Source organism: Rana temporaria, chromosome 3 (assembly GCF_905171775.1).
Source record: "Rana temporaria chromosome 3, aRanTem1.1, whole genome shotgun sequence".
NCBI classification, from domain to species: domain Eukaryota; kingdom Metazoa; phylum Chordata; class Amphibia; order Anura; family Ranidae; genus Rana; species Rana temporaria.
In genome coordinates, this window is record NC_053491.1 from 348918646 (window position 1) to 348935375 (window position 16730).

The window sequence follows — 16730 nt, forward strand, 5'->3', positions numbered from 1 at the left end:
GCGTGTCGTCAGCATAGGAGTGGTAGCGCAGGTCCTGTTTGCTGATGATTTTGAGGAGCGGGCGGATGTAGATGTTGAAGAGTACGGGTGAGAGGGGCGATCCTTGCGGGACTCCGCATGTAACGGTCCGTGTTTCTGATGTAAAACCTCCAAGTTTCACGGTCTGAGTGCGATTTCCTAGGAAAGATGCGAACCACGGTAGGGCCGCGTCTGAGACTCCTGCTACTTCCTTGAGTCGTGTGAGCAATATGTTGTGGTCTACCGTGTCGAAGGCTGCGCTAAGGTCCAGCAGCACTAGGAGACAGGATTCTCCATCATCTGCTGCTTCGAGGGCGTCATCCCATATCTTGAGAAGAGCCGTTTCTGTGCCGTGGCCTGGGCGAAAACCTGATTGTAGAGGATCTAGGAGTTTGTGATCGTCCAGGTGTGGCTGAAGCTGTTGTACTACTGCTTTCTCCATGATCTTGGAGATCGTGTTGAGGCTTGTTACCGGTCTGCGCTGGTTTGGGTCTTTCGGGTCGAGGTTGGGTTTCTTTAAGAGGGGTTTTATTATGCCTTGCTTGAGGTTGTTAGGGACTATCCCTTCCCTGAATGATTGGTTTATGATGTGCGTTATGGTGGGTGCCAAAATGTCCGTGCATTCTTTCAAAAGTTTTGTAGGAACGATGTCATTGGGTGATGTGTTGTCTCGGAGGCTTCCGATGATGTTTTTTGTGGTGTCGATTGTAATTGGGACCAGCTCAAAAATCGTCGATCGTGGGTTATTTATGTTGATTTCTTCTTCTAGCTGTACACTAAGGCTAATTACTAAAACATTCCAGACAGGTCGGCACCGACCGACAATTATCATGTCTAATCACTGCACATTCCTTACACAACAAACCACCTTCACACACTTGAGTTTCCTAAGCAGACGTTTCGTCTGCTTCCAGTTTGACACCTATTAACACCTCTGAGAATCACTAGGTTGTAGACAGGGTTATCACACAATTAAAGGCCTTTCAAAAGCTAGCCTTATTTAACATATGAACAGTCCTTACAGAGAGAGATGAATCACACATAAAACACCTGTTACCTGTAACCAACAGCATTAAGTTAGCAGGGAGAGCATTAGACTGAAGCATATAGGCAATTGCATCACACCCCCATAACCACCAGCCAGGGTTGTGGGGAAGAGGCCCATTTCCCCAACGTCACACTGTTTTGTTTTTTTTGGGCGTAGGGTTTCCCCTCAAAATCCATACCATCTTAACGTTTACACACGTTTACATGCAGTTACAAGCATTTGGTGTTTGAAATGCTGGTCCTGAACGTGATTTATCTGCTTTCAAAAAAAACTAAACGTGAGTTTAGCAGCTGCAGTGTGCATGAAGCCTAACCCTTATTACTAAGAGAGGTGCTTTATTTGCTTTCTTTGTCCTCATTACAGATAGTCATCCTGGTGGACAACCAGGAATTAGAAGAAAATTTCCATAATGGGATTACAGACAGAAAAACAGGCATGAGCATCTATCTAGCCCATCCTCACTGTTTAATGCTAACTAAAAAAGTTTTGTCTGGAGATGGGCAATAATTATATGCTGGTAGATTAATAAAACATTTTCACTTTTACCCATAGATGTTATTTAACCACTTAAGGACCGCTCACTGTATATATACGTAATTTTTTTAAAGATGGATATCTCGGTAACGGCAGCAGCTGCTGCCACAACCGAGATATCCATCTCTTTTGTGAGCGGTCCTGTCAACGATAAACCATGGTCTCAGCGGCGGATTCGCAGCAAAATCACCGTTATCGGCGGCGGGAGAGGGTCCTCTCCTCTGCTCGGCTGGGATACGAGTGAGGGCAAGATGGCCCCCACCCATCCCCATAGCATAGCAGGGCGGAAGTGACGTCACTTCCGCCCATGCTTCTTAAAGCAATATTTTCTTGTCATTTTTTCAAATGACCATTTTTTTTTTTTTTTGCATATTAGTCTAAATATGAGATCTGAGGTCTTTTTGACCCCAGATCTCATATTTAAGAGGACCTGTCATGCTTTTTTCTATTACAAGGTATGTTTACATTCCTTGTAATAGGAATACAAGTAGGGCTGTTACTGATCAAAATTTTTGTGTTAGATAATCGTTTTTTTTTTTATCGATTAATCGACTAATTTCGATTAATTATAACGCACATACAGATCCAACTACTTTTAGCTGATCTCCTTGCAGGCTGATTCCCAGTGCAGCTACCAACCCCTGGAAAAATGGATAGCAGGATACAAAAAACACACAAAGGCAGCGCTCCATGGGAATAGCATTAAAACTTTTATAGTCTTCAAGTTGGTAACAAAATTTTGATCGATCAAAAAAATTAAAGATTAATCGATGAATTAATAGTTAAAGCGGGAGTTCACCAAATGATGTTTTTTTTTTCTCTTTTCCCCTTAGATGGATGCTCGTTTTGTCTAGGGGAATCAGCTAGTTGTTTTAAAATATGAGCTGTACTTACCCGTTTTCGAGATGCATCTTCTCCGTCGCTTCCGGGTATGGGTCTTCGGGAGCGGGCGTTCCTTCTTGATTGACAGTCTTCCGAGAGGCTTCCGACGGTCGCATCCATCGCGTCACTAGTAGCCGAAAGAAGCCGAACGTCGGTGTGGCTCTATACTGCGCCTGCGCACCGACGTTCGGCTTCTTTCGGAAAATCGTGACGCGATGGATGCGACCGTCGGAAGCCTCTCGGAAGACTGTCAATCAAAATAGGAACGCCCAGTCCCGCAGCCCATACCCGGAAGCGGCGGAGAAGATGCATCTCGTAAACGGTAAGTAATGCTCATATTTTAAAACAACTAGCCGATTCCCCTAGACAAAACGAGCATCCATCTAGGGGGAAAAAGTTTTATGTACGGGTGAACCCCCGCTTTAATTTCCACAGCCCTAAATAAATATGATTAATATTTTTTGTGTAAAACGTAATAAAATAAATAAAGATAAATAAGAAAACAAAAATACATTTTTTTAAATCGCCCCGTCCCGTCGAGCTCGCGAGCAGAAGCTCGCATATGAAAACGCTGTTTAAACCACACAAGTGAGGTATCACCGCGATCGTTAGAGCTAGAGAAGTAATTCTAGCCTTAGACTTCCTCTGTAGCTCAAAAGATGCAACCTATAGAATTTTTTAAACGTCGTCTATGGAGATTTTTAAGGGTAAAAGTTTGACGTCATTTCACGAGCGGGCGCAATTTTGAAGCGTGACATGTTGGGTATCATTTTACTCGGCGTAACATTATCTTTCACAATATATAAAAAAATTGGGCTAACTTTACTGTTGTCTTATTTTATAATACAAAAAAGTGATTTTTTTTCCAAAAAAGTGAGCTTGTAAGAGCGCTGCGCAAATATGGTGTGACAAAAAGTATTGCAATGACCGCCATTTTATTCCCTAGGGTGTTAGAAAAAATATTTATAATGTTTGGGGGTTTTAAGTAATTTTCTAGCAATAAAAAATGTTTTAATCTTGTAAACGGCAAATCTGAAAAACAGGCTTGATCCTTAAGTGGTTAAATGGCTTTAGACTAATGTGACTTGTATTTTTTTTTTTTTTTTAGAGTGCCTTTATACAGTAATCACTTTACCCATCAATTAGTAGAAATCATTGTTATGATTGTGTTTGGATATATAAGCTCACCTGGACAGCTACAACCATCAATACAGCTCTCCTGGCAAACCTCATTAATATTGAGACTCTGGCAGGTCTGAACACACGGGGACACACATTCGTTGTACTCCATCCCATGTGGGCACTCTGGCTCTGTAAAAAAAGAAGACATGTAGGACAATTAAGATAACGAAGATTAAAGGAAGCCAGTAAATATTTTACCATAGTGGCCTGTTTTTTTTGGGCTCTATATGGAGAAATATAGAGAAAAGAAACCTGGAATGAAAGTAGGCACATGTCCTGTAGAAACCAATAATTAGCCAGATTCACGTACGCTGGCTTAACTTTGTGCAGGCGTAGCGTATGTCATTTACGTTACACCGCCGCAAGTCAGAGAGGCAAATGCAGTATTTATAAAGTACTTGCTCCGTAAGTTGCGGCGGCGTATCGTAAATGTGCCGGCGTAAACGCGCCAAATTCAAATTGTGAAGAGGTGGGCGTGTTTTATGTAAATAAAGCACGACCCCACGTAAATTACATTTTTACCGAACGGAGCATGCGCCGTCCGTGGACGTAACCCAGTGCGCATGCTCCAAATTACGCCGCAAAGACTCATTGCTTTCAACGTGTACGTAAATTACGGCCAGCCCCATTCACGGACGACTTACGCAAACGACGTAAACATTTTAAAATTCGACGCGGTTCCGACGTCCATACTTAACATTGGCTGCGCCATCTTTTTGGTGGTTTATCTTTACGCCTGAAAACGCCTTACGTAAACTGCGTATTTTTACTGCGATGGGCAAGCGTACGTTCGTGAATAGGCGTATCTCGCTGATTTACGCATTCTAGGCGTAAATCAGCGTACACGCCCCTAGCGGCCAGCGTAAACAGACAGCTAAGATACGACGGCGCAGGCAACATTTAAGCGTAGCTCAATTTGAGAATACGCTTAAATATACGACGGCGCAGATTCGGAGTATCTACTGATACGCCGGCGTAACTCTACCTGAATCTGGCTAATAGTGTGTATATCTGTAAAGTAATATCTGACATTCGCTGATTCCATGGGTGCCATCTCTGAAACATTTGGATGCCTTTTTCCATAGATTTTCTTTCCGTTTTTTTTTTTTTTTTTATAGTTCTATTGATTGAAACAAATTGTGCACTGCTGTTGTACGCTGTCAGATTGAGTTGAAAGGCAGAGTCTTGTGTAAGGCCCCCTGCAGGTTGATTAATTATTTTTATGTACATATTTGACCTCTAGTGGGCTGGGGTCAATATATTTGGTGATTGGTTTACTGTAACCTTGGTATGGACACAATTTAAAAATTACAAAGCATGTCCATTAATGTGCAAATAAGTTACCATAAACAAATGCCCATCCCATAATGGTGTAAACCATATATCTTTGAACAATAAAATGTCCATTAGGTGAGTATTGTTGGAAGTACAACAGCATAGTTTCTTATAAACTGACTATACGGTATATATATTGAAGCATTATACCTGTCTACCGGCAGGTGGCACTGCAGTGTTATAGTGTGTTATCTATGGTAATGTAATCACAGGATGTTCTGCCTAAATTCAGTGTGCACTTGTTTGTATTCAGTTCCTGTCTCCATGATAAAATATATGTTCTGCTAATCTAATTCTCCGTAATCCTTTAATTTATGTAGCCTGGTAAATATTATCATGGTGTTGTTACAAAAAATGTTCGGACAAACCCTATTGTTGCCACAAAGTATATTCTTCTTGTAAATAATAACAGACAATCATTATAGGATTACGAAAACTCATAAATGGGATTGATACAATTATTAGAATTCAAAAAAAATATTTTTTATATATACAGTATATGAATAAAACCAGGCACTTACATAAAACACCCATTAACTAATAGGCATATAATTATAAAACCAGGAACTAATATAAAACACCAATTAAGTAATAGGCATATATAGACCCCCACAAAAAAAAATCCTAATGTATTTTAAACTCTGCAGTTAAACTATATTATAATGCAATCAAAAATCCACAATAAAGCTATACCCAAAAACATAATACAATTCTAATGCAATAAAGGTCTGCAATAAAGCTATCTGTTTAAATCCCTGTGTAACTAATATGCATGTCTTTTTTGAAGGGCAGTAAACAACTAACGTTATTGTAGATCTAGCCACTCACAGCACCAGAGCCAGCAAAACCCGGAAGAAATACCGGGGAAGATGTCAGCATTCTTAGCGGTGTGCGAGCGCCACTGGAGGGCTTTGTTATAAGGTAAGTATTTCATAATGAGCTAGTATGCGATGTCTTTGTCTTACAGGGTTTTTTTTTTTTAACAACCTCTTTAAGGTAAAAAATGTTCCAGTACCTGTATGGATGTGCTGGAAAAACAAGTCCGATACATGAAAGCCCCATCTCGCAACTTACAGGACTTAAAGTGGTTCTAAACCCAGATTATTATTTTTTTTTACCTTCATACATTGCCATTGGCTCCTGTTGCTGCCAATCAAATGAGGGAAGGAGCAGGGGGGTTGAGCTGAGCCACAGTGTGTGTGTGTGTGTGTGTGTGTGTGTGTGTGTGTGTGTGTGTGTCAATAAGCATTTTTCTTTACGGAATCCCCCAATATACTATTTTGGACCAGGGGATATGAAGTTGGGCATTGGGAGGATAGGGTTACAATTGCAGTTCATCATTTTGATGCCCATGTGTATGAGGTTTTTGGGGAACCCTGGAGTATGCATCTTTTTTACATTTTTGTTTAGACAGTTTGAACTTACTACAACTGGTGTCCTTTGGCCACCCGTGGATAATTACGCCATGCTGGGCACAGGATCGGGCATATTCCAAGAACGTTTGGCATGGGCAGTGTACTTCATCTGCACATTCACACATGTCTCTCTCACAGATGGCAATGAAGGGATCTGGGTCAACAACTTGATGGCACTTTCCGAACACTGCAGATGATTTCAACAGCTGACATCTCTGCATGAAGTCCTGGGAACAAAAAAAATGAATTCAACTTGGTTATTTTGTAACACTGTTTTGGTTAGGTAAGATCGGTCTTCAATGGACTTTGTTTTACATTTTGATTGCTGTACTACCTTCCTCTACTACCTTCCTCTAACTATTATCTCTTTGCTGAGGTTTGGGTGCATCTGTGAAGCTGAACTTCAGGCAACTAAAGATATGCAAAATGTTTTTCCTTCTGATGGATTTGTGTTTCTATTTTGTTAAAGCGGTTCTAAAGGCGGAAGGTTTCTTATCTTAATGCATTCTATTCCTCAGCCCCCTAATACTTACCTGAGCCCCATCTCGATCCAGCAAAGTTGCACAAGAGACTCGGCTGTCTTGGACTCTCCCTCCTAATTGGTTGAGACACAGCTGCTGCACTCTGCTGTCAATCAAAGGCATTGAGCCAATGAGAAGAGAGGGGGCAGGGCCTAGCCCCAGCTCCATGTCTGAATGGACACACAGAGCAACGGCTCGGCTCGGGTGCTTGCTGTGGGGGGCACTTGGCAGGAGGGAGGGCCAAGAGCACCAGCGAGGGACCCGAGAAGAGGAGGACCCTGGCCGCTCTATGCAAAACCAATACACAGAGCAGGTAAGTATAACATGTTTGTTATTTTATATAGTTTCACTTTAGGTATGGTAAAGTGGAGCTCCACCCAAAAGGGGAAGCTTTGAGTGGCTTCCTCCCCCCTCTGCTACCACGTTTGGCCCCTTTCGGGGGGCGGGGTATCTGTTTTTGACAGGTACCCGTCCCTACTTCTGTGTGACCTTGCCGAAGCGAAGTCCCCCAGAAGTTAAGCCCCCCTCCTCCTTCCCCTGCCGCTGGGCCATTCACAAAGCTCTGTGCGCTTCCTGCATGCGCAGAAGGAAACCAGATATGAAGCCACAAGGAATAGAGCAGGGGTCTCAAACTGACGGCCCTCCAGATGTTGGGAAACTACAAGTCCCATCATCCCTCTGCCTGTGGGAGTCATACTTGTAACTGTCAGCCTTGCAATGCCTCATGGGACTTGAAGTTTCGCAACAGCTGGAGGGCCGCCAGTTTGAGACCCCTGGAATAGAGGCAGCAGCAGCACCCGAGAGCCGATTGAAAACTCGGCTGGGGTGCCAACACCACGGGATCCCTGGACAGGTAAGTGTCCTAATCAGGGGTCAAGTCCTGGGGAAAAAAGTGTAGGAACTCCCACCCAAGACCCACTCCCCCACCAAAAAAAAAAAAATGATACGCTCATATGCATAATTACTAAACCGCATGTTTTTCTTTAAGCAAGTTCGTTCTAAATCCCGCGATAACTCACGGCAGACCTCCGCAATGTCTCATGGGAACAATGACAAAAGCTCCCAGGAGACATTGCGGCATCGAGGAAGTGACGGAATACCCGCACACTACCTGATGAATCTATATACAGGAAGCGGCCGGTAACATAAAGGATTACTAAGGTTCGCCTGCCCCTGACAGTGACTTGAGCTGGGCATCGCCGCTTAGTGAAGGATTGGCTCGGGCGGCTCGGCTGCTCTAGTCCTGCAAAGGGAACTGCGTTCCTGCTGAGAAAAAAGTGCAGGAACTCCGTTCCTGCAGGACTTGAGCCCTGGTCCTAATATTAAAAGTCAGCAGCTACAGTATTTATAGCTGCAGACTTTTAATTTTTTTGATGGGAGTGCTGGAGCTCCACTTTAAATAAATACTACACTATATGGCCTTTTTATTTGGAAAATCTTGGTGAAGGAGCACTAGTGCAAAACCACTGAAGAACTTTACATATTGGAATTACTGCAGAAATATATGGATATAATGGACACTATGGGGTTGATTTACTAAAGGCAAATAGACTGTGCACTGTGCCCTCTGCAAGTGTAGTTGCTCCAGAGCTTAGTAAATGAGGTAAGGCCTCACTTTGCAATGAATACTCAATCACGTGCAAGGAAAATAAAAAAAAAAACAGCATATTTGCTTGTACATGATTGGATGATGGAAGTCAGCAAAGCTTCTGCTTATTTACTAAGCTCTGGAGCAACTTCACTTTTCAAAGTGCACAATCTCTATTTTCCTTTAGTTAATCAACTCGTTCAGAAGCAATGACTAAGCACAGGAGTGTGAAAGACGTTTTCTGAACCACTGCGTACTATGTGGTCATGTTGTACTTTTTATGGAAATTAAATAAAACATCTGTGTTTATTCCCAGATGGTGCTGCCTCTCTCTTTCTTCCTCTCATACATCTGATCCATCATGTTTAGTTCTAGAAAATTGGAAATGGACACTTTTTTTTTCAGACCTGAATAGACCCGGAGGTAGTCGGATGTACATCCCTTTGTATCCATCTACCCATAGGTTTACATTATCTTCCAACCAGGTCTGCTTGAAAAAATTATCAGTGGACCTGATCTAACGGCCTGTCTAAAAAGTGCCTAAAAAAAAGTCAGCCGTGTTCATCTGAGGCTCCAACAGAACCTGGACACACACAAGCCAATTACAATTCATAGGAATGTGAAAAATAGTGTTCCGCAGGCTCTTGAAGTGTATCACAAACTTCAGTGCTATATAAATCTGCAAGAAAAGTTAAATAAATCATATATACAATTATACACATATACAGTGATTCACAAATTGTGGTCCATTACAGAAAAATATGAAATCATTAAAAGAAAATTACAATTTGTTCTCCAACAGTGATAATATATTCAAAATGTTCCCAATAAAGTGCTATTTTCATGCATACATACAGTTGAATCAATGTACTTGCATACTGTGTAAATCCAGTCACTTGCCAGTTTATTGCATCACTTCCGGTCTGGGATGCCCTATGCGTTACATCACATGACGTAATGCGTAGGGCATCCTGGACCGCAAGAGACTGGCAAGTGACTGAATTTACACAGTACAAAGCTTTCTTATATGTAAGAGTTACTATTTTAATAAAATGTATGGTTTTAAAATACTACACCATGGGGGATCAATTTCTTTTACCCTAACATAAAGACTTATGCCCCGTACACAAGTGTGGGATTTCCGACGGGAACTTTTCCCAAGAACCCGCTAAGTCTTTCCCCCTGTACACACGAGAGGTTTTCCCGACAGGAAAACTGCGATGGAGCTTTGGTCGGGAATCCTGGCCGTGTGTATGCTCCATCGCAGTTTTTCCCATAGGAAAACTGCCAAAAAACTCCGGGCAAAAATGTCCGCTGGTTTTCCCGGCGGGAAAAAAAGAGCTAGTTCTGTCCACTGGTTTTTGGGCAGTTTTCCCGTCTGAAAAACTATTAGGAGCATACACACGGCCGGGATTCTCACCAAAAGCTCTCCTCTCAGTTTTCATCGGGAAAAACGGTCGTGTGTACGAGGCATAAGTGTGGAAGTAGGAGTCTTTAAGGGATCATCACTAAGAGATCACCTGGATACTCTGGAACAAGCCGAGATTGACATAACATCACTCCAGCACTACAACCATAAGGCTCATATTATTATTGTCTTTTAAGGTGAGAGTTCTGGGAGCATAGAGGTGACACGAGCAGGTAAAAGCACACAGATTCAACTGTATATAGGCACGAAAACAGCACTTTATTGGGAAAATGTTTACTATATTTGGCACATCGCTTTTGGAGAACAAACTTTTATTTATTTTATTATTTCATATTTTTCTGTAATGGACCACATTATGTGAAGCACTGTATATGTGTATAATTGCATATATGATGGATTTTTACTTTACTGGCATTTATATCATTATTTTTCACATTGTTATACTGTTTGCATATTGTGGGAACACAATTGGGTGGATGCAGCAGCTCATCCATCAACATTATTATATTATTGTTTTTCACCATTTATCTAGCCAGTTGACCACTCACGTTGATCATCACAGTAATTGTTTCATTTTATTTACACTTGGGTAGCGCAGAGTTACACTTGTACACAATTACAGTATATCCTTCCAAAGCTTTTTTATGTAAAAGAATGGTTTAATTCCTAAAGTATTCCTGGACTCCAAAAAAATCTGTAAATATTATGTTTTATACAGCTTATTAACCAGTAAATTAAAATATCCCCTCTGACTCATGTTTACATCAGGCATGCCAAAATGTACCTAGCAGACAAATTTACTAAACAATGCTGTGGGCGACGGAATCATCATGGAGCCTTTATTGTCAGCGCCATTATGTAAGCGCTGTGTGATTTTGGCAAGGGGCTGTTGGCTTCCGGTGCTGAAAGCTCTGACGTGTATGTTTGTTCCAGAAGGAGTTTTAGAAGGTTAATGTGCAATTAAGCCCAAAAACAACAACAATAAGTAATATACTGCAGCTTAAAAATCCTTAAATAGGGTGGCTGCATTTGTTTTTTTGTTTTAGCGTTTTTTTTTACCTTTGGTTTTACCTAGTGATTTGTCCAGTGACACACTTCCTGTCTTACAGTGTCTCCACTCTTCATGGAGAAGCAATGGAGACACCTTTTAGACAGTAGCATTTTCAATCTGGGGGGAGGGTAGTGTTAGATGAAGCAGATGTATTGGACTAACAAATTAATGCCGAACTTCAGCTAACAATTTTTAAGCAGTTATGGCAACAGTTTCTTCAGGATTACCATTTTACACAAATGAAAAAAAGTTGACCATTGTAACACCTGTCAGTGTTAAATGGTTTATCTTACCCCTCAGAACAGCTGTTAAAGTAAGTTAAAGTGGATGTAAACCTGATTCATGAAATTTGAGCTGGGCACATATATCTGTAGTGTTTTTTTATCTCTCTTCAAAGCACTAAGTTGCGTGGCCTTCTCCTGCTCCGTAGCCCTGATAACTTCTGACAAGTTTTCTGACATAGGCGATAAAAGCAGCATGAAATTTGTGCCGTCTTGCCTGATCCGACTCTTGCATGCGACTTGTGCTCTGATGATCTTGAAGGGGAAGTTTGCGCAAAATGTTAAAAAAACGGCATGGGTTTCTGCTCCAAGAACATACCAGGCCCTTCAGTCTGGTATGAATTTTAAGGGTATCCCCCTACGCCAAAAAAACGGCTCCCAAAATCCATACCAGACCCTTATCTGAGCAGACAGCCCAGCAGATCAGGAAAGGGGGTGGGGACGAGCGAGCGCCCCCTTCCTAAACTGTACCAAGCCGTATGCCCTCAACATGAGGGGGTGGGTGCTTTGGGGCAGGGGGGGCCCATGCTCACCCCCCACCCCAAAGCACCTTGTCCCCATGTTGATGAGGGCAAGGGCCTCTTTCCAACAACCCTGTTCATTGGTTGTTGGGGTCTTTGGGTGTGGGGCTTATCGGAATCTGGAAGCCCCCTTTAATAAGGGGGTCCCTTAGATCCCGGCTCCCCCACCCTATGTGGTTGAGTATGGGGTACATTGTACCGCTACCTATTCACCTGAAAAAAAGTGTCAAAAATAAAACACATCATTTACTAAGCTCTGGAGCAACTGTAAAGTGCACAGTCTTTTTGCATTTGGTAAATCAACCCCTCTGTATCATGGATATTTGAGTGATTAAATATCTGAGACAATTCCTGGCGTATAGTCTTCTCTTTGGGGCCTAAAGAGTGGAGTGCTGCGAGGATTTCCCCTCCCGAAATTTGAGAGATACCAACTGCCATGGATGTTTTACTCGCGCCTAGAGGAATCAAATTGCAGTTGTCCCCCACAATGAAGGTGGTGATTTCCAGGCTGTACTGTCTTTAATAATAAGAGTGAGCTACCACTAGAACATCAGTTGTCAAGGAGCCACATTTCAATTTTAAATTGGATTTGAAACCTCCCCTACTTTACAGCCAGGGACAGTGCAATCTTGTTATCAGTGATGGCACCAACCATTTGAGGGCTTGAAAGTTTGGTTGAGAGTGAACATAAGCACACAGGCAAGTTTGAGATGACCAGTGGCATGCCTTGAATGCATCCTTTTTGTGAAACAGTTACGTCCATGAATTTGACTCTACTTTAAAGCCTTGTATACGCGATCAGATTTTCCACAGACAAAGCGTAGGACTTTTTTCCAAAGGGCGTGTGCCTGGATTTTGTCTTGCATACAAACAGCACACAATTGCCGGCCAACAAACACAAACATAGTGATGTACTAGACGTACTACGTGGGTTTTCAGCTCTTTAGCGCCACCCCTTGGGCACCTTCTGCTAATGTTATGTTTGGTGAGCATTGCTTCTGAGCATGCATGTTTGTACTTTGGTCTTTTGTCCGTAGGACTTGTGTATACACAATTGGAAAATCCGAGAACAGATAATTGTCCACGGAAAATTTTAAAGCCTGCTATCCAACATCTGTCCACAGATTTTACACCAACAAACGATTCCCGTCAGGAAATTCTGTGTCTTCGTCCATCTTAAATGAACGGCCCGAAATGACGTGACCCCATGCATGTGGACATTTGTTCATTTGTCATTGCATCCAAGACATGCCAAGATTGTTCACTAACCTGTAATTGTGTGGTTCAGTGTACCAGCAGAAGAAAACTGTTGGTAGGTAAGGCAGAAGCTTATATGGTAGAAGAGAAGTAAAGAGTCTCACCTACAATGAAAATCTACCTGCTCGAATTTTTTTTAAGGGGGGGGGGGTAAAAGAATGTAATGCCAATTTACAGTCACGCTATGAATTTTTCTCAAATACCGACACACCAAACACGTCAATAATGAATCTATAAGTCAGCTCATGAATGACATATTGTCTTGGTATACAAGTTATAATAGACAAGGAGAGGCTATACTGGGCAGCTGAGGTCGAGGTCATCGTTGGCGGATCCTACTTGCTCCAATCTGAAAATAGATTGCTAACACTGTGATTGAAATATTCCATTTGCGTAGGGAGAAGGAACAGCAAAACTAGTCTTATTGTGCGAAATGCTTGGCATGTGGACACCCTCAGAAAAGCCGAGTGTTTAGAGGACTGCGATCTGCATTCCTGGAAGTGATGCTCATAAACAAAGACTTCTATTTACATTTTATTCTAACACAACAATTCCTCCACGGGCGTGCACTTATTTTATAAAATTTAATTATAGTATTGGTCTATTTAGTATTAAAGAGACCATGTCACTAACTTAAAAAGTCGCAGGTAAAAGCACAGAAAAAATAGGTATTTTGTAGGGCTGTGGAAATTAACGATGAATTCCTCGATTAATCGTTAATTTCTTTGATCGATCAAAATAATTTTGATTGAGTACGAGATCCGCGGATTGAGCTTTGCGGTCTCGCCCATAGGAAAGGCCGCGGCTTCGGCCTAGCTCCGGAGCCACGGCCATCTTGGTACACCCGGCGGCTTATTAGCGGCGCACTGACGTCATCGTCTGCTGCCTGTGAGTGTACTTTCTATTCTGGGAGATGTGGACATTACGGGGGAGATGTGGACATTACGGGGGAGATGTGGACATTACTGGGGGAGATGTGGACATTACTGGGGGAGATGTAGACATTACTGGGGGAGATGTGGACATTACTGGGGAGATTTGGACATTACTGGGGGAGATGTGGACATTACGGGGGAGATGTGGACATTACGGGGGAGATGTGGACATTACTGGGGGAGATGTGGACATTACTGGGGGAGATGTGGACATTACTGGGGGAGATGTGGACATTACTGGGGAGATTTGGACATTACGGGGGAGATGTGGACATTACGGGGGAGATGTGGACATTACTGGGGGAGATGTGGACATTACTGGGGGAGATGTGGACATTACTGGGGGAGATGTGGACATTACTGGGGGACATGTGTGAACATTACGGGGGAGATGTGGACATTACTGGGGGAGATGTGGACATTACTGGGGAGATTTGGACATTACTGGGGGAGATGTGGACATTACGGGGGAGATGTGGACATTACGGGGGAGATGTGGACATTACGGGGGAGATGTGGACATTACTGGGGGAGATGTGGACATTACTGGGGGAGATGTGGACATTACTGGGGGAGATGTGGACATTACGGGGGAGATGTGGACATTACTGGGGGAGATGTGGACATTACTGGGGGAGATGTGGACATTACTGGGGGATTACTGGGGGACATGTGTGAACATTACGAGGGAGATGTGGACATTACTGGGGGAGATGTGGACATTACTGGGGAGATTTGGACATTACTGGGGGAGATGTGGACATTACTGGGGGAGATGTGGACATTACTGGGGGAGATGTGGACATTACTGGGGAATTACTGGGGGAGATGTGTGAACATTACTGGGGGAGATGTGTACATTACTGGGGGAGATGTGCGGACATTATGGTTATAATTAATCGAAATTATTCGATTAATCGATTTTAAAAAAAAGATTAATCGAACACGAAAATTGTAATCAGTAACAGCCCTACTATTTTGTATTGCCTACCTGCAGAGGTTTCCTTTCCATAAAAAAAAATGTCACTTGCAATGTTCCTTAGTACTTGCCAAAAAAATGTACGTCATCAGGAAGAGTCAATTTCCACCACAGCCCCTCCCTTCTTGCATAATACAGCCTTCTCCTCTTCAGGGCATGTCTAATTACTGTCTGTGCTGGTCTAGCGCCTCTGCCCCTCCCCTCATCTTATTACATAACTTTTTTATGTAGTTCAAGAGGGAAGAAGTGAAGGGGAATACTATAGCGTGTCACTTGAGCTGGTGACACTAATGGGTTGATTTACTAAAAACCTGTGTGGGGCCCTCCTTTATTATTCCTGGTATGCATGATGCCGGATGGGAGCACAAGAGCATGCAGCTTTATCTTAAGCCTCAGTCACTGTGGTGGGCACTGCGCAAGCTGGCCCCAGAATACTTCATTTTCAGTGGCATGACCCCTAATCTTCACATCTGTTGCTACCTAGACACCCAGACCAGACACTCCTTCCACCCTCCTTCTGTGGAGCCTGTCTGGAGATGCCTAAAGTTGACCACATAGGCTACCAGCTACAGCCAGCAACCCCATTGAGAGAGGTGTTACCCCAAAGGAAATCAAAGTATCTGTGTTTGCACTAGACTGAAGTGTACTGTGCTATATATTACTAGTGATTTCTTCTATACTCTGTTCTCTTCGAGGAACTATCATTAGGCAGCCCTGTACTACAGTAGTTGCATTGGCTGTAACTGCTTGTCTGATCATTTAACTGACACCACAACATAACATCTACAGAAGGAAGGTCTTTACATGTCAATAATGGGCATAGAATATGTTAAGGGCACTTATAATTTTATGGGAAGGTTGTTGTTGAAATAAAAGGTCTGGTGACAGAGACTTTTTAAAGCCTAATGCCGTGTACACACGATCATTTTTCGGCATGAAAAAAACGTTGTTTTTTAGAAATCGTGTGTGGGCTTTACATCATTTTTCAGGTTCTGAAAAACGACAAAAAAAAAATTCGAACATGCTGCATTTTTTAACAACGTTTTAAACAATGTCGTTTTTCGGGTTGTAAAAAATTATAGTGTGTGGGCTGAAACGACGTTAAAAACCCGCGCATTCTCAGAAGCAAGTTATGAGATGGAGCGCTCGTTCTGGTAAAACTACCATTCGTAATGAAGTAAGCACATTCATCACGCTGTAACAGACAGAAAAGCGCGAATCATCTCTTACTAACATGGAATCAGCTAAAGCAGCCCCAAGGGTGGCGTCATCCGCATGGAACTTCCCCTTTAGAATAATAACTAACAGGTGTCAATGACAATCCTTTTCCACTCTATACAAAATTAAAAAAAAAAAATGTGCCTTTAGTTATACTTCAAGCTGGCCATACTTGGGTCAGTTTTTTTTTATACAAGTAGAAGTACACTGACTGAATATACAGAAGATAATGAGACAGACCTTTTCTGCTGCTTCTGATGAAATGTTGCATGTGTTACTGGGTGGATAAATCCGTTTGCACCTCCTATCACTCCCGTGTAGTGCCCAAGAATTGGCAAATTCGTAGCTCTTTTCTGCTATAATGCCTGTGTAAAAAAAACAAAAAAAAGTTAGTACTTTAATAGAATATGATGACGGGGAGTGTATCATAGCTACAAAACAGTAACAGTGCAGCTTTGACATGGCACTGAAATAACCAGCTTGTGTAGAGTCAGAGGATCAGAGTGCCAAGCCTTAGATAGCAGTCTAGATATAAT

The 16730-nt window shown here is 42.4% G+C and overlaps 1 protein-coding gene across 1 annotated transcript in view; it reads right to left on the bottom strand.

The window, feature by feature from the left end:
- The window catches only part of VWF (von Willebrand factor), a 234591-nt gene that overhangs the window by 204651 nt on the left and 13210 nt on the right, over positions 1–16730 (bottom strand). The window contains exons 6-8 of the mRNA XM_040345153.1: positions 16435–16559; positions 6425–6641; positions 3671–3793 (exon numbers count right to left, since the gene is read on the bottom strand). Coding sequence (XP_040201087.1) covers positions 3671–3793; positions 6425–6641; positions 16435–16559 — 465 coding nt within the window. The remainder of the gene's footprint in view (positions 1–3670; positions 3794–6424; positions 6642–16434; positions 16560–16730) is intronic.